Here is a 17167-nt window from a genome sequence, read left to right as displayed (position 1 = left end):
GACAGTGCGTAGTCTCTCGAGACGCAATTAAGTCCACGTCTATGGGGCCGAACTTTTCGCCTAATAACTCCACCACCTCAGGGTGGAGTCTCCATTCCCCGGGCCTCACCCCCTGTCTCGACAGCAGGTCTGCTTCAGGGAAAACTCGCCGGCGACCCACGCTGTGTGAGCCCGATCGTTTTCCAGCTGCAAACCCTCGAGGCGGGCAGACTGGTGAGAGCTCGCTGGCGGCTAGCATGTCCCGAGTGTGAAGACGGCGGGAAAACAGAGCCTGTTGCCTGAGCCGCCACGAGGGATGGGGAACTCGGTCAGTCTCTCTCGGGGGGGGGGGTGGTCCCCCCTACTCGAAACCTCAGGCCCGCCGAGACTGAATGACGGGGGCTGAGAGCGTCGCCTTGCATCCCAGGTTTGTTGAGAGGGACTACGGGAAGCGACGCTTCGCTTCTGGCTCCGGCCGTAGGAGCTAGACGAGGGCTGAAGAGAGATGAGCTGCCATGTAGGCCTTGCCCACCAAAGCGGATGTCGTCCGACACGGCTTGGTGGGGAGCGCCGGCGTCTGAAGGAATGAAGCGAGGGTGGGAGAAAGATAGCTCGCGAGCGCTTCCTCCACCTGAGGCATCGTTCCAAAACCGTGCTGCTTAGTTTCTGTCACGCTGCTGTAGTCCAGCAGAGGGGACGCAGTCAGCCGTGCAGAGCAGCTCTTTTGTTTTTTCTTTTTTTTTGTTCTGTTCCACGATTTACACAACTCATTGTGTAAATCAGGAAGAATGGCGAGGATCGACGCGGGGGTGGCGCTCGGGCTGCAGAAAAGCTCATTGAGGTTACTGCCGGCCCGCGGCTCCTGCCCCGCCTCTAATAGCTGGGCGCGGACTGATGACGTAGGCCTGGCTCCCGGAAGTCATCCTCCATGATGCTAAGCACGTCTAGCTCCTCAGAATCAGACTGTGCAAGCCTCTCCTCATACCTCGGGCGGGAGAAGCCAAGAAACGGGCCCCCGAACGGGGGAAGAAAGGAGGCGGAGTCAGCAGACGAGGACCAGAAAAAGGCCTCAGCTGTCCCGACGCCCTCGGAGATATCATGCTGAATAGAAAAAAGCTAATGTGTCCTGTGACGCCTCCAGTTACGCCGTCACACGCTACCGTTCTAGCAACACCAATAGGATTGGAGTAGTTTCATTCATAGTTCAGCCCTGCCACGCCCAGAGGCGTTCCCATAATGTCGTGACCGACGCTGTCTTTATTTGAATATTCTATCTGGTGTTATCTTTGTGCAACACCAGATACTGTTAAATATTAAACACATTTTATTTGTGTTGTAGAGGTATTGTGCCAGTAACAACTAGTCCATTTCACCATTCTCATAAATTTCGGTGCTTGCATGAAGTTCTTAAACAGCTGAGTTGTTGTTGGAGCCCTTAGTCTGTGAAATGTCCTTTTAGTCTTCACACTAAGTTATACTGCTGAGTGCTTTGGCCTTCCTCCAACAGGCAGATATCAGCTTGTGTAAAAACAGATTTCTCTGACATCGTTTACCTTTTATAGCATCTCCAAACAATCATCTGTAATTACATTTTAATTGCTAACAATAATGAGAAACATAGCTGAAGTAACAGCAACACATTAGATAGAGGCATGTTAGTATGTTAAGAATCATGACTAAAAGTCTGCCATTATAGAGAAAATTAATATATATATTGTCTACAGCTGATGTCTAATTCCTTCTTTTTCCGAGTGTAGTATTTTTAGCATATAAGTGACCTTTACAAGAGTGTTTTTTTTCAGTTTGGTTTGGAAAACACAGAGGTATCGAGACATTCTGAAGGCGTACTCTCTGTGCTTTTTTTATGTTTTCCTATAAACCTGTTCTCCTTGGGGGTTGTGTTGTGAGATATGTCTCTGGCAAGAGTAAGAGTCCCTCTTAATATGCTTTAGTTTTGTCTAGATCTGGATAGCTAATGTATTGCTTATCTTTCTGTTTGTCATAATGACCAGTGTGTGCCTACAGTAATAGGACACATTTTGACATGATGGAGTTTTATTGCTAAATTATATAATGTGAATCTCCAGCAACAAACATCCAAACCAAGGCTTTCAGTGCAAACCTTTGTTCATTTGTTTATATTGCACTTTGGTGAACCTATAGTTGCAGAGAGGGGGTCATGTGTTTTTATCTGTGTGTGTGTCTGTGTGTGTTAGTGAGCCTGTGTTAGTCTGCATGTGTTTCTATGTGTTACTGAGAGGGTTTATATGAAAGTGACATAATTTAAACACACAATATTAAATATCCTGTGAATGTCTTCCTTTTTATTGTGTTTCAGTAGTAGCGCATACAAGTCATGGAATGAGAAATCCACTATGACTAAAAGAATAGGAGATATCCCTTTGTTGAATCTAAAGTTTCACTCTCACACTTTGGTTCCTTACTAATTTGGTCATATTCATCAGTCAGAAGTCATGAACATATTTTGATTGGAGTGGGTTTAACGTGCCAGCTTAAGTTACAACATTTTAGATACATGATAATTTCATGGAAAATAAGACTGAAGGTATAATAATAATATAATAAATAAGTTATAACTAACTACATGAAGATTATTTGATTACTCGTTTGATCTGGAAAATAGTGAAAAATTCCCATCACAAGTTCTCAGAGCTCACGTTAACATCTATAAATGTCCTGTTTGTCTGACCACCTGTCAAGATTTTGGGCCAGGAAATATTCACATTTGTCTCAAACATAGACGACTCTGGACCATAACATAAAGAATATCAATAAATAGTTTTTGCATTGTCAGATTTATTTGTTAACACCACCTAACTTTGATTGGAGGTAAAACGTATTGCTTCAAATGTAACCAATAACCTTAATTAAAAATGTATTGTTACCGTTAACGGCTGTCACCCCTCTCCGCCCCCCTTCACACGCACCCCAAGAAAGTAAATGGAAGACAGGAGAAGATGTGGCTGTCTGGGAGCAGGAAGATATGTCAGCAAAATCTTCGTAATAACATTTAGCTATTTGTTTTTCTATTTGTTAAGGAAAAGGGACAGAAAAAAATTACTTAATTTAACTTGTTCATTGTTGTTGAAATTTCTTTTTATCATAATAGTTTTGAATGCTCTACCTCAGATTTGTGAAGTGATCCACTGTTTGGCATCAAGTGTTAGGTCTGACCATATACTTCTCAATTTGAGAAGTACCTATGATCTCGTTCCACATTTTATTGTGTGTCATGTAATGTGGGAAACTGGTCTTGGTCTTGACTCGGTTTTGCCCTCCCTCTGTCTTGGTCTCGACTTGTCTCAGCCCCTAAAAGTCTTGGTCTTGTCTCGGTCTCGATAAACTCTGGTCTCGGTTTAGGCAGTCTTGACTACTGCCTGGAGCACACACAACAGCATTAATGGCTGCTAATCTGTAACTTTGCCATAAAAATGGAAATCAAGTGTAAGGGTCAAACATTAGAGCACACATCTTGATTGGTCTACGGCTCAAAGAAGAGTAAAGAGAGAGAAGAGAGCATACTTTTATTTTAGCACTGACAGAATCCACTAACGTTTTTTCCTACTCTCTGTTCACCTTCTTTAAAGTACAGATATTTATTCATTTCCATTGAACAACCAATAACATCTATGAATTGACTGGCCCATTCATTTGAGTGTGCTGATGCCTGTAAATAGTAAAATGTTTTTGCTGCCCCTAGAGAATGCTGCAAGTAACACCAACAACTGGATCCACTCAGATTTACTTTACAAAGAAAAATTTGTAATTAAGTGCCACTCTACATTTCTAAACATGAAGCATTCCTTTCAACAGCAAAGGTCACATGCCTAACATTTGTACTCATAATACCTGTGATTATCCTTTGAGTCATTGTCCATTGTGTGTTTTCCTGACCCCTAACTTACCAGAAAAGTTACTCTTTTTAAAACATAACAGGCAATCATTCTCTCAGCTCTAGGTTTCAAGATAAGGATTAAACTAGAACATCAATCTTATGTATCTTTGAGAAACAATTTTTACTCTGTAACTTAACCCTTAACCAATAAATTAACACTTAACCACTGTTAATTACACTGATTGTAATCAGTCACTTCAGATCTATTTTTTAAACATTTGGAAAGTAGTCTTTTTTTGACAGCTTGAGTGTGATACTTGTAAGGTGACGTATGATAGTAGTGCTTGATAATTTGACTTTGAGTCCACAACGGAAGATAATGTGCGATCCTGCTGTGAAGAGCTCAGAGTGAGTGGAGTATTGACCCTGTTGGTGGAGAGAACAGAAGTCTAAGTATATGAAAATATGAACCGTTTTTTGTGGATTGCTGTGTAGTCTAGAATGCCAGTGCCAGATTTTTGGATTTGAAATTAGCAGCTAAAAAGAGAGGGAGACTACATCTGGATCAGCTGGGGGCTGGAGGAAACTGCTGCAGTCCAGACAGAAGACTGAAAAAGAATTTGGGCAGAGTTATTGTTGATGAGGACACGTCTGATTTAACAGATGGTTTTGTGCAAACAGGCTGAATGGGTTGCAGGTTTTGCAAAATAGTTGACTAAGATGCATATCAAATGCTTGGCAGTGTAAACAGGATGTCAATAATATCATCTTGTAGAGGGTATGATTTTCCGGGGGGGGAAATGCAGCTTCTTCTTTCTGAGTCTAAGTCTAATGAGGCTGGGAGATATTAAAGAGGTCATGTTGTGTTTTTTGGCCTTTCCCCTTTACTTTATTTTGTTATATTTCTTTTTTGTGCATGTAATATGGTTCCAAATTAAAAAAGCCCAAAGTCCACCCCAAGGGGAGTTCCCATCTCCCCCAGAAAACATCGCTCCTGAACTGCCTTAAAACAACTCAATTGTAGTCCAGCCTTAACTTCCGCAACCTATCTCCGTCACTATGTAACACGCATCCTGATGCTCGACTAGCGGCTAGTGTAGCACATTCTCATTCTGCATCATTCTCTAATGGTTAATGATGTCTTAACTGCTAATATATAAAGTAAATATCTATTGTGTCATGTTCACACTGCAAGCAACCGTTGCTGGTAACCTTATTTTCACTTCCCTTTTCTTCAGCTATAAGACTTTCCTGGCTCATTGTGCTACTGTGCACTGCCCCTCGGCGATATGTGGCACCTTGCAATAAATTTACAAGCTTAGCAACACTTCAACAATAAAATGTGGGCACCTAAAATAACTATGTCTGCAACTAACAATTATTTTCATTATCAGTTAATCTGTCAATAATGTTTTGGATTAATCAATAAGTTATATAGTCTATAAAATGTCATAAAAACAGTGAAACATGCCAATCACAACTTTCCAAAGCTCAAGGTGACGTCTTCAGATCGCTTGTTTCTCAAAACATTCAGGTGCACTGATACAACTGCTGTGTCTGCTGGAACCAGATTTGATGCATTTATTTAAAAAATCATTATATTACCAAAATCATTGATGATTGATCATTGTTATAACTGATATAAGTATATATCTGATATATTTTTATATATCAACTTTATAACTGATTAGTGTTGCTTTTTTGTATCTCTTAATCCACACCATTCAGCATGAGCAGGCTAATTGGCGTGAGTGTACAAGTTGTCTCCTCTCGACTTTGACAAACATCTTCTCTTGAGTGGAATGCAGACATGTTATTGTATATTACTGGCAGCAATGCTAGACAAATAAGCCTCCACTGAGCAGACTGCATGTGTTGTCTCGCAGCTGTGTGTGTGATATCCTTTGGTTTTGTAATTGTTATCCCTGTTAGAGAGAAGAGCATGCTGGGATGTGATGAAGTGGGGTCCTCATGTGAAGCTGCATGTCCTGTATGCATCTTTGTCTTCTTCATCCTTGTGCGCTTTTTGCCTTGACGGACCTCCACTTGTGAGTTGGTGTGAATTATTGTGTTTCATTAAAAGACAAAGTCAGGGCACGCTAGTCCACCATATTGAGTTCAGAGGAGGTCCACTGTTTATAAGGTAATTAGAGTGCTTATGGTTCACGCCGGGTAACTGAGGTCAGCCTAATCTTGGTCTAGATTTCAAGGGGGCCCTTGTAAAATGATACGGATCACTGGCAAAATGAAATAACGATGAAAAAAGGCACAGGTGTCAAAACAATCACACTGTCTGTGATGTCCTGCTCATTCTGAACAAGTGCAGGACTCACGGCGTATTGCGTCTGAAGTAAAATCTCAGTCGGCAAGCTGGTATTGTGTCTGTGCATGTGACTCTGCAAACTCTGCTCATTGATATTCTTGTAGAAAGTGTTGTGAATGCATTTGGGATATATTCCCCCCTTGTTCTCTCACTCATGAATATGAATGAAATCCACATGTGTTTTGAATTTGTTTGCTAATTTGCATGAAGTACATGAGCAGCTAACAAGCTTGCACAGGATTGTATTCATAGCTGTTGTTATGAAAGGAGCTAAGGGCCCTGTGCGTCATTACTCAGCATGGTCTTTTTTGTGTGTGCTGAATAATATGAAGAGCTTCATCTCTAATTACCCATGCTTACATTTTTTAATAGTAGTTATTTTATAGAATGCTAAAACAACAAAGACACATTCATATAATGCTCTTTGACTGTCCCCTAGTGTGTCACTATTGAGAGTGATTTAGATCTGAGCTGTTTCTGCTGTTCAAATAGTGTGAGAAGACCTGAGGTGGACTGTTAAACAGCTTTTTAGGAATCAATGCCAGATATTGACTCAGACAGTTGTTTAAATATAGACAAAGCTGTTTGGAAAGAATGATATCCTTTTCAATCCCCTGCTCTAGCAGATCCTGTAGTTCACTGACACTTTACGTACACTGCATTTATAAAAATAGTTACTTCCTAAAGAGTTAACTTGGCCTTCACCATGGGAAAACATCACTATTTTACCCCAAGTGACTTACACTTCTGGAAAGGTGTGTTTAGAGCAGCCTTAAACATTGCCACAACATGTCATTTGACAAAAGCCTCTCTAAAGTAGGCAATAGCACCGTTCGTCTAACTGGACAAAAACGCTTTAAACCTAGCAGTAAAAACTAAAATGTCAGCTAAACAATACGTTTAATACTGACTATTAACATTTCAGTATACTATACATGGTTAGTAATACATAGCTGCCCATCTGTTATGTGATGAGAATGTTATTTTCATGTATCAGCAGTTTATCTCTTGAGACCCTCCATGTCAAAGACCTGACAGACCCCCAGACTATGAATCACATACTTGGTTTGAGGTTATTTTATTGCCTTAGTGCACTGACCTTGAGCTTAGATCCATCACCCAGAGTCTTTACTAGGCATGTTGTTTTAACTTGTAGACAGGACATATCATTACCATCTTGATTCTGGGTGTCTACCTCTCCCGGTCTGCCTGTTTTCATGTCCAAGTGTCAAAATATAAAACGTTATCAAAAGGACAACATAAGAAATGAACAATTTTAAATTAAATCAATTTGTATAAATGGAAAATGCCAGATAATACTGTAATTGTGAAAAGGGCTTTAATCTGCAAAGTAACCCAATATCACTTTTATCACTGTTTATTTAATGATATGAGAGAAAGTACAATAAGTTCGAATATTATAGGGCTAATAAGCATTTCCCTGAATGATAATTTAATAAAGATACAGTTGAGTAAAAATGAACTTCAGCACAGATATGGATCCAGTTTCCATGGGATGCTGTCGCCTCTTTCCTGATCTTCTGGAGACGGACACAGATGTTTGTTTTGTCATGATTGTTAAACTAACCCTGGTTATTTTGCTAAGCTGGTTATTTACTATAAGTGCCTTCTGTCCTAATGGGGATGTTATTGAGACACAAAATATTCGGTCTCACAGGAAACCATCCTCATATCAGCTCTCTCAGGGTGTCCCAATTTGTTTCCACCCAAAACGCCACAACATATGCTGAAATGTCAAACAAATCACTCATCACATTTTACAGTTGCCTTTGTCTAAAATAAAAACATTGCGTGCTTAATAGATAACCTACATGTTTAAACAATTAGGGTGTACCAGTAACTAGCTCTAGTAAACCACCAAATAAAACATATATAACAAACATGCTAAAGAGCATATTAACAAGACTAAGAGGCTACAGCCATGCTAGCAGCTCTGTGAGGCTGTACAGCTCAGTGGAGTTTTGAGCTAAATGTTAAGGTGTGCATGCCAGCATACTTGCAAAGGCTAACATGTTGATGTTTAACACTTGTAATTTATACCATGTTAACCATATTTTTTAGCTTGTTAGCATGCTAACATTTGCTAATTAACACTAAACATACAAAGTAGGCTACAGCTGGAGCTTGGTATCTCTGCGACTACAGAGATACCACCAGGAACCGCAAGAATGGTGATTGGCTGTTGGCAATGTCTCTGACGCCAGTTGAGATTATTGACAGTGAAGACAATGCTAGCTGAAAAAGCGACTCTAGCGAGGAAGATTTAAGTGGAAACATTTTAGCATAAACAGATTAAGAAAGCTGTTTTTTTTGGCGATAGAAGAAGAAATGGTAGTGATGAAATATGTTAAGAAGTGTCGTCTCTGCTTTTCCTTCACTTTCCTGTTGATGATAGTTTAGAGATGGTTATACTGATTATTATCCCTCTGATACTTAAGTTGCCTGTAAACAAATGTACACCAACAACCACTACTTAATTAGAGTTTATGTAGCTTTGAAATTAAAGTGCCCAGGCTGTTTATAGTGCATGCAAGAATCTGTGCCTCAGTCAGTATGTCACTTAACTGTGCAAATCAACATTGGACATCAATTTTTTCCATCAGAGTCAATATCTGACTTTCAAAAGCACTTTTCTAAACACGTGTTTCAAAGTGCTTTAATGATTCCCCATAGCTCCCCTCACGTGTAGAATCATACAGTGTAAGCCTGCAATTAACACTTGCAAACACACTCAATGAATCTCACTAACACTAACACAGAAAACACGCACACGACCTGCCCTCACCTAATGGAGGGCCTCTTGATTGGTCATTGTTCCTCCTCTGCAATAACCACACCTGCAGTGTGTGAGCACAAGTCTTGAAATGAGATTCAGGTTAATATTCTTCAGTGGGAGCCTCAAGTGCAGTGAGGGAGGTTCTTATGACCCCTCTCTAGGTAGTAAATATTCAGTTGTGTGACTGAATAAGCACTTGGTTGCTGTGTATATCCTGTGCCTATGAGGTGGAGGAGACTCAGTTGGTTCTACCAGGATTATATTTCTGCAATGATGTTATTGCAAAAAGTGTTACATTTTTATTGAGCGATCATTTGATTCATAAATAAAATTGGAAGTAGCAATTAGTAAGTTAATAATAAGATGAGAAGTTGAAATTAAGCCATCTTTTGTTTCAAATGTATTACAGTGATACAGTATACCCTTATTAGTGTTAGTATGCTGTTCCAAGTCTTTAATGGGCCATTTAAGGGTGAGATCTCAAGAATCAATCTGAAATCTAACTGAACTTTAACTGTCTTCAAATTACATATTCTGCTTTTCTCTTCCACAAAACTCCCCCAAATGATTTCCTCATGTTTCATGTGCATCTCTTTACTTCTCCGAAGGTGTAATGTGAAGAGTTAAGTGTAGGGGTTCAGACAATGTTGGTCTGGATTGGCATTAAAATTGTTTCCCACATTCAGGTTCCCCTCAGGATTTATTAATAGCTTTGGTGATGCCACAACTTCAAATCACGGCATCATCAGGGCTACAAAGCTAATTACATTCGCATCAGCCAGTCTTTTATTTAGTTTAGTTTAGCAAATGGTAGCATGCTAACACACTAAACCAAGATGGTGAATATGGTCATCATGTTAACGTTGTCACTGTGAGCATGTTAGCATGCTGAAGTTGGCACTCAGCCTCACAGAGCTGTTAGTTTAAGTCTTGTTTTCTTAAGGCTAACCTGGTTGACCGCAGATGAATTGTGTTTGATAAAATAAATAATTACATCAATTGTGTTTGAATGCAGGGCCGCGCGTTGGTGCGGTGGTTAGCACTGTCGCCTCACAGCAAGAAGGTTGTGTGTTCAAACCCTGGTTGCCCTGGCCTTTCTGTGTGGAGATTGCGTGTTCTCCCTGTGTCTGTGTGGGTTCTCTCCGTGTGCTCTGGCTTCCTCCCACCATCCAAAGACATGCAGGCTAGGTTAAGTGGTGTCTCCCAAATTGTCCTTAGGTGTGAGTGTGAGTGGTTGTTTGTCTGTGTGTGGCCCTGCTGGCGACCTGTCCAGGGTGTACCCTGTCTTTTGCCCAGTGTCGGCTGGGATGGGCTCTAGGCCCCCCGCGACCCTGTACGCAGGATAAGCGGTTGACAATGACGATGGATGGATGGTGTTTGAATGCAGGTGAGCAGAGGAGGGAGAGCTTTTATTATATGAAATTACCAGACAGGCCCAAAGGAATGTCCGTATCATCATAACTGCTCCTGAATAAAAGCTGTAAAGCATTAGAGAGTAATCTTTTTTCAGTCCCTCTTTTTAAAGTGAGTTTGACTGCACTATATTGCCATGACTTCATAGTGTAATTATTTTTTTTATCACCTGTTTGAAAATAACACCTGGTAGCACTTTTCTATAGAGCTGAGTGTGAGGGAGGGATGATTATTACCTCATGATGATGTGCTGATAAAATATTGCAACAATATGTTAGCCTATCATGGAGATGGTGTAATAAAACTTACACAGATGTGGACAGAATTGATGCAACAAAGAACATGTTAAAGGTAACCTCATTAGTTGGTTTCTTCACATTGTATAATCAAGTTGTTTTCTCATGTAAGATATTTGGATAAAGAGTGATTCTATTAATCACAGCCTCTACAAAATTACATAAAATCTGAGTTCAGATCTGCGGATTAGAATGGACAATTTGAGAATTGGAAAGGGAGGAGGAAACAAGTGAGCAGGAAAGAAAGTGATGTGAGATTGAAGTTCAATATTTAGTCAACATTGAGGTATTCGAAGGGGAAAAGAGAAATAGGAAACACTGCATAGTCAATCCAAAGGGGTTTTTTTAACTGTAATTCACAGGAGTGTCATCAAACATGAATAAACAAGCAGCAGCAGGCCAGACACAGCAATGAGACCTGCAGACAGCTGTGTGTGTGTGTGTGTGTGTGTGTGTAGTCTGGCCACATTAATCTTCATGAAGATGTTTCCCACATCAACATAAAAATAGACAGAATTACTGGATCACAACAAGTTCTGCAGATCCTTATTAATGTCAAACATTATGCACATTATATGGAAATATGAGACCTATCATGTGATTGTTGAAGTATTTTGGATTTGTCTTCTTATATGCATGTCCATTTGATATTTTACAGAAAGAAATGTTGCAAGGGCTTCAAGTTTGTGTTGGGCCAGTGCATTCCTGAAGGTAGGGGAAACTTATTGGCTATCTGGATATTTTTTTGGAGTTCTGTCCCATAAGGTCTTTAGCCCTTTAATGTGCCTCTCTAAACTTTGTCTTGTTTCAACCTCCCTGAATGTTTAATAACCCGTGAAAGGCATGCTGCCGTTTTGAATTGAAAAAACATTAGATGAGGAGATGAGATTCCCTGTTTGGTTTTCATGTATTCACACTGATGAAATGTATCATTTATTTCTGCAGACTATGATGTGTGTGCTGGCGCCCCCTGTGAGCAACAGTGTACTGACCATTTTGGTCGAGTGGTGTGCACCTGTTACCCAGGCTACCGCTACGACCGTGAGCGCCACAGAAACCGAGAGAAGCCCTACTGTATGGGTAAGACCTTGTACAACAACACATTAAGAAAATTCTTCTTTAAAAACAAGTAGATACTGTACATTCTCAGATTTATACCAGCTTAAAATGTTACAATGCATCACTGTGACTTGTACCAGAGTGTAGTTTGGTCTTTCCTGTCAGTTAGAAGACACCTGCATTATTTCCTAGATTATAATTATATTTCCTTTTAGGAAAATAGTCTATTTTACAGAAATTCTGCAGGACAGGAAGTCATCTTTACACAATCTCTAAAATAGCTTGGTCTGGGGAAAACTGAACTTGGCAAAGAGTCTTAAAAGTTTTGCTTCACTAAGATGGAATAAACTGCAGCAGAGTGTAAAATTGCTTTCGCTGCATTCTTTTGCTCGTTTTGCAATATTGAGTCCCCCATATGAGTGCAATGCAATGATACATTGCAATGAGTAAATCCAAGTATATGGTGCATACAGGTTAAATTAATGAATGAAATTTGTAGTATGTGTATATTTGCCAGGTATCGCCAACATCATTCGCAAATGCGTATTTAGTCTGGAAACTTTCTGTTCATTTCTGATTTTCAAGGGGCATTATCAGCAGAAGCAGATCGGATCAGGACGGGTTGAAATCTGTCTGAATGGGTGGTTGGGCAGACCTAACCGCCAGAGCTAATGAAACTTGTCTGGTTCTCAGGCTATATGTATATATATCACATTGTCAATTACACTTGTAAATGTGGAATATGTAATGAATCTTTTCACCTAATGCTGCAGTGATTTTTATACACTCTACAATTGACAATCACAATTGACATTGTTTTTCTTTAATTTGCTTTACTGTCCCTTCTTTTTGTCTGCCTGTCACTGCAACATAGACATTGACGAATGTGCAGACAAAAACACGACCGTATGCTCTCAGATCTGCCTCAATTCTGCGGGGAGCTACAGGTGTGAGTGTGAGAAAGGCTATTTCCTGGAAGAAGATGGGAAAACATGCACCAAGGGGGAGAGAGGTGAGAATAGTGTTTTTACTCAGATATTTTCTCTCTTCTTAAGGGCTCATTTAACTCTGATGTGGAGCTTGGTGTGTGTGCGTGTGTGTGTGTGCGTGTGAGAGAGAGAGAGAGAGAGAGAGAAAGCAATGGGGGTACTGCAAACATAGACACCTGGTAGTCATTACACATCCCTACTCCTTGTGCATGTCAGAACAGTTCTGTCTCCTAAACATACCACGGCCCCTGTGACTCCTGGTCTTTTTTGATTTGCTGGATGCATTGGTTCAGGCAATAATTACGATTTTTTTTATACCCAGATTCAGTTGCCAATGAATCGGTCAGGGGCTGCACATTTGGTACTTCCTCCCATGAGTTTATCTTCTATTACCTACTATAATATTTCAGGAGAAGAGAGTGCGAAACTATGGTACATAGAGTCATGCTCCTGCTTTATGTCCTGCTGCTTTGTAACATAGTGGGGAAAATAGTGTCCAGACACTTTCACTCATCCGTAAAGTATATGCATTGCATTTATCTGTGCTTAAATTGTGCTTTTTCTCTTTTTTGGATTATGCAAGTTTATTGCTTAAACTTGAATATTTTGACATGGTTTCTGGATAAAAAGTAGTTAATCGTAGAAATAAATCACGCCAGTATCCCATCTTTTTGTCGAAATGTTTGTAATATGGAAATATGTAATTATATTGTGTTGTGCAGCAGAACCAGTAGTCAGACATTAGCTCTGCACTAGTCTTCCCTGAGGACTGACACATTTACAAGACCACCTTCCTGTCTAAGCTGAGAATTATAAGTGACCCACAACACTCAGGTCTCACAAATGACAGTGTTACAGAGTTATCCTGTACTGTGTAAGTCACTAATACCCTTAACAGACAGTCAGCTCACACAGTTTGCAACAACCCAACAAAATGACACCAGACTTGTACTGTGTGACCTACAGTAATCACAATTTTGTTTTCTTCTATGAATGTTTAACATACATTTTAAGTAAACACTTTTAAGACATACTTGCCCAAATTATGCTAAATCTGTGCACATACTTAGCATACTTTGTTATTGATATTTTGTTTTTCAACAGAAACATTTTCCGGTAACTTCTGTAATAGAATTTTTTCCCCCAATTCCCAGCAGTGCATCTCTTCGAGAAGTCTGACAATGTGATGAATACAGGAAGTTGCTCAGCCACGTGTGACGATTTCCTCCAGATCAAGATGTCTGTCCTGCAGCTTAAACAGAAGGTAAGGGTCAGAAGATAATAACAAAAACCATACATTTCTTTCTAACCAACATAAAGTTGAATCTATACAATTTCCCGTAACACTACACTTTTTTAAATATTAAATCATAATCCTGCATCCTGCGATACGGCAGCTTTTTCTGGTATTTTATGGTTGACCGCATAAAGGCCCCAGTGAGCATTAAACACACCTTCTTGACTCAGCGCAATATAAATATCTGCAGAACAGCTCCGTTTCTTTACTACCAGTCCTGGAGTCCATACTTGACAGTATTTCAGAAACAACAGCAGGCAGATTTTTACAACTTCCTTGAGATTTGATGTTGCACCTTATTTTGAAATAAAAAATAATGTCTGAAAAAACTTCCTTCACTGTATCTGGTAGATTTCTTTGCCCATAGGTGGGAATTGTTGGGCAATTGGTGTGAAACTCAACAGTGGGGTTACATTTCCCTCTGTGTAATCACAGGCATCTGCATCTATCCGAGCACGAGTCTGTCAACAGTGGCACTTAACACCCTCAACTGTAACACATTATATATTGTTTCCAGCTGTGTGGTCTAGTTGCTCCTGCTGCTATGCTCTGTGCGGCTCTTTTTTTCTTATTGTCAATATATGAAGAAAACAGAATGAAAATACTGTATGTGCTCAATGTCTCTTATTAGAGTATATGAGAAAGTATATTCTCATTTATTCATATCATGGGAAAGTTAGAGTATGAGTTTAGGATCACACTGTGGTTCAAACACCTGTGTCCAAGGTCACAGGTTACAGTCTTGCATAATGCTCACTGATCAGCAGGTGAATCACAATCTAGATCAGTGTGTGTGTGTGAATACCTATGCTTGTAAGTTTGTGTGTATTAATTCTGATTTGTAGGCCCTTGCAGCATAGCGAGGTCCTTCAAATCTTTCCCTATGAGATTGCCAGATCCACATGATGTTACACAGAGATCAAAGATAACTTTTCCCAAGGATGCCACTTAGCATAAAGAGCAGGAACTCTCCTGGTCTTGAATAATGCAGAGGGGTTGCCTGGCCCTCCATCTGTCTGGGTTACAGCTTGTAACGTGGTGCAGATGGAATATCAGCTTTCATCTTAGGCAGGGTATATCATTTTAACATAATTTTACTTGAAGCTGGCCCTTCAGTGTGTAATTTTCCTGTCCTGTTTGACAGTCCAGGAATTATTGTATGTAAAATGATTTTATGAATAACAACCAAATGACCAAATTGTGCGGTTGCGCATGATGTTTGACATCACTTCCAAATAAGGGAAAAATAGACTTTCATCCCATGAGAGAATATGTATTTTTGTTGGCTGTGTTCTTTATTTGATATATGATTAATGTAAGTATTTGTAGTTGACTTCTCATTTGTGTGTTCATTCAGTCAATATTTTCTGTATTCTAATTCAAGATGGCCATGCTGTCAAACAGTGCTGACGTCCCTGAGCAAATGACCAGCGAGAAATACAGACGTCGCCCATATTTTTACCAGGGCCTCCCGGTCTCCCTGGTCCTCCAGGTAAAACACATGAAACTAAAAATAATAAAACAGTGTCAGACTCTGCATAAGGAAACTGGCCTCCATCCAATAGGGATGGTATGAAGCACTAAACACAAATTACAGCTGAGACTGTTGGGAATATCATTAATTTTGCAGATATTTGGTCATAAATTAAAAAAAAAAAGTGTTGGACAAATTAAGATTTTCACCTGAAGATGGGGATCACAAAGATATTAGAATTTATCCTGATGGGGGAAAGAATTTCTGTACACATTTCATGTTAATCTCTATCACATGTTGCCGTATATATTAGCTGCTGCTTTTTGTGTGTTGTTTTCATGCATTAAATTATTGTGCAAGAAAATGCTCTACATGGTGGTTAGCCTCTGATTTGTACTAACTTGCCAACAGTCATAACAATACACAGGTCGCAAGAACAAGACGAAAAGATATTTTGATGAAATATTTGATGGATGGATTGAGTGGGGTGTCTGGGGGTCCTCCCACATAAGATTTTGAGCATTAAACTCTTAAATCTATGCATTCTGGAGACATTTTCTGCACTAATTTATGGTGGAAATGTATTTATTTATGTGAAGGAAAGCACAAAATGGCAGGAGACAATACCTTAATGCCTTAATCAGTAGCTTGTTTTTTTTTTAGCTTAAGTTACTTTTTTTTGGACAGGTGCACATATGTTTCTTCTGTATTTTAATTGCACGCTCTCTTATTGTGCAAATAAAGTTTTCTCAAAGCAGTTTCATTTATTATTTAATATTTCTTTTTGCAAGCCATTTTTCAGAACATTTTTAACAAATGCTTTCAAACAGTGATGGGGACATTCTGTGACACCTATGGCTGTCAACCTTTTTCTAATGTCCCTCCCCATCCAGGCTATGATTGGTCGGTTCATGAAAAGTTACAGTGATAAGCTACTTTATCCATACAGCTTCATAAAGTAGGTGCGTACCGGCCCACTTCAAGCACTGATTTAACTCCAAACCACAAATGTCAACCTCAATCATTACATAATCTGGGATGATGAAGAATGTCTGCACCAAATTTGGTGCCAGTGTATCCAGTGGATGTTGAGAGGTTTCACCAAATAAGTGAAAACTTCAAGCACTCTAGACCAAAGTGGTGACTGACTGACTGACCAAGATTGCCATCTCTAGAGCCACGCCATTAGCATGGCTAAACGTATTTCATCTTTTCTACAAAAATCATATATTCTGTGTCTGATGTTTTCTTTTGTGATCAGTTGTCCTTAGTTCACTAATATCAGTCTGGATTGTTTTAGGAGATCCAGGACCAGAGGGCCCTTCAGGACTTCCAGGACTATTGGGGCCCCCTGGGCCTTCTGGTCCCAGAGGCTTGATGGGACCCATTGGACCCACACCAGACCTGTCCCACATCAAACGGGGCCCCAGAGGACCCGTGGTCAGTTAATACATACCTTTTTTTCACAGTTTTTATAAATAATGTTTTAATCAAATCAGCCTTTTGACAAACTCAACTCAAAACCACAATGTTCATCCAAGATAAAATAGATACCTAAAGCCGAGTTCACACTACACGATTTTAAGCCCGTATGCCGGCCGGCGAACTTGGTGACCGTCAGGCTGTGATCAGGGGTAAAATCAGCGATTGTCGTTATGTACGAACTACTCACGATGCATAAAAA

The 17167-nt window shown here is 39.9% G+C and overlaps 1 protein-coding gene across 1 annotated transcript in view; it reads left to right on the top strand.

The window, feature by feature from the left end:
• LOC119906603 (collagen and calcium-binding EGF domain-containing protein 1-like) overlaps nucleotides 1-16965 on the top strand; it is a 34425-nt gene extending 17460 nt beyond the window's left edge. Inside the window, 7 exon segments of the mRNA XM_038723939.1 lie at nucleotides 11323-11375; nucleotides 11610-11744; nucleotides 12598-12735; nucleotides 13867-13976; nucleotides 15394-15448; nucleotides 15451-15501; nucleotides 16784-16965. Coding sequence (XP_038579867.1) covers nucleotides 11323-11375; nucleotides 11610-11744; nucleotides 12598-12735; nucleotides 13867-13976; nucleotides 15394-15448; nucleotides 15451-15501; nucleotides 16784-16932 — 691 coding nt within the window. The 3' untranslated portion in view covers nucleotides 16933-16965.
• Nucleotides 16966-17167: the final 202 nt, after the last annotated feature.

Source organism: Micropterus salmoides, unplaced genomic scaffold, assembly GCF_014851395.1.
Source record: "Micropterus salmoides isolate LMB-PRFRI ecotype aquatic unplaced genomic scaffold, ASM1485139v1 Ms_hic_scaffold_1689, whole genome shotgun sequence".
NCBI lineage: Eukaryota > Metazoa > Chordata > Actinopteri > Centrarchiformes > Centrarchidae > Micropterus > Micropterus salmoides.
This window is presented reverse-complemented; position numbering and strand designations above follow the sequence as displayed.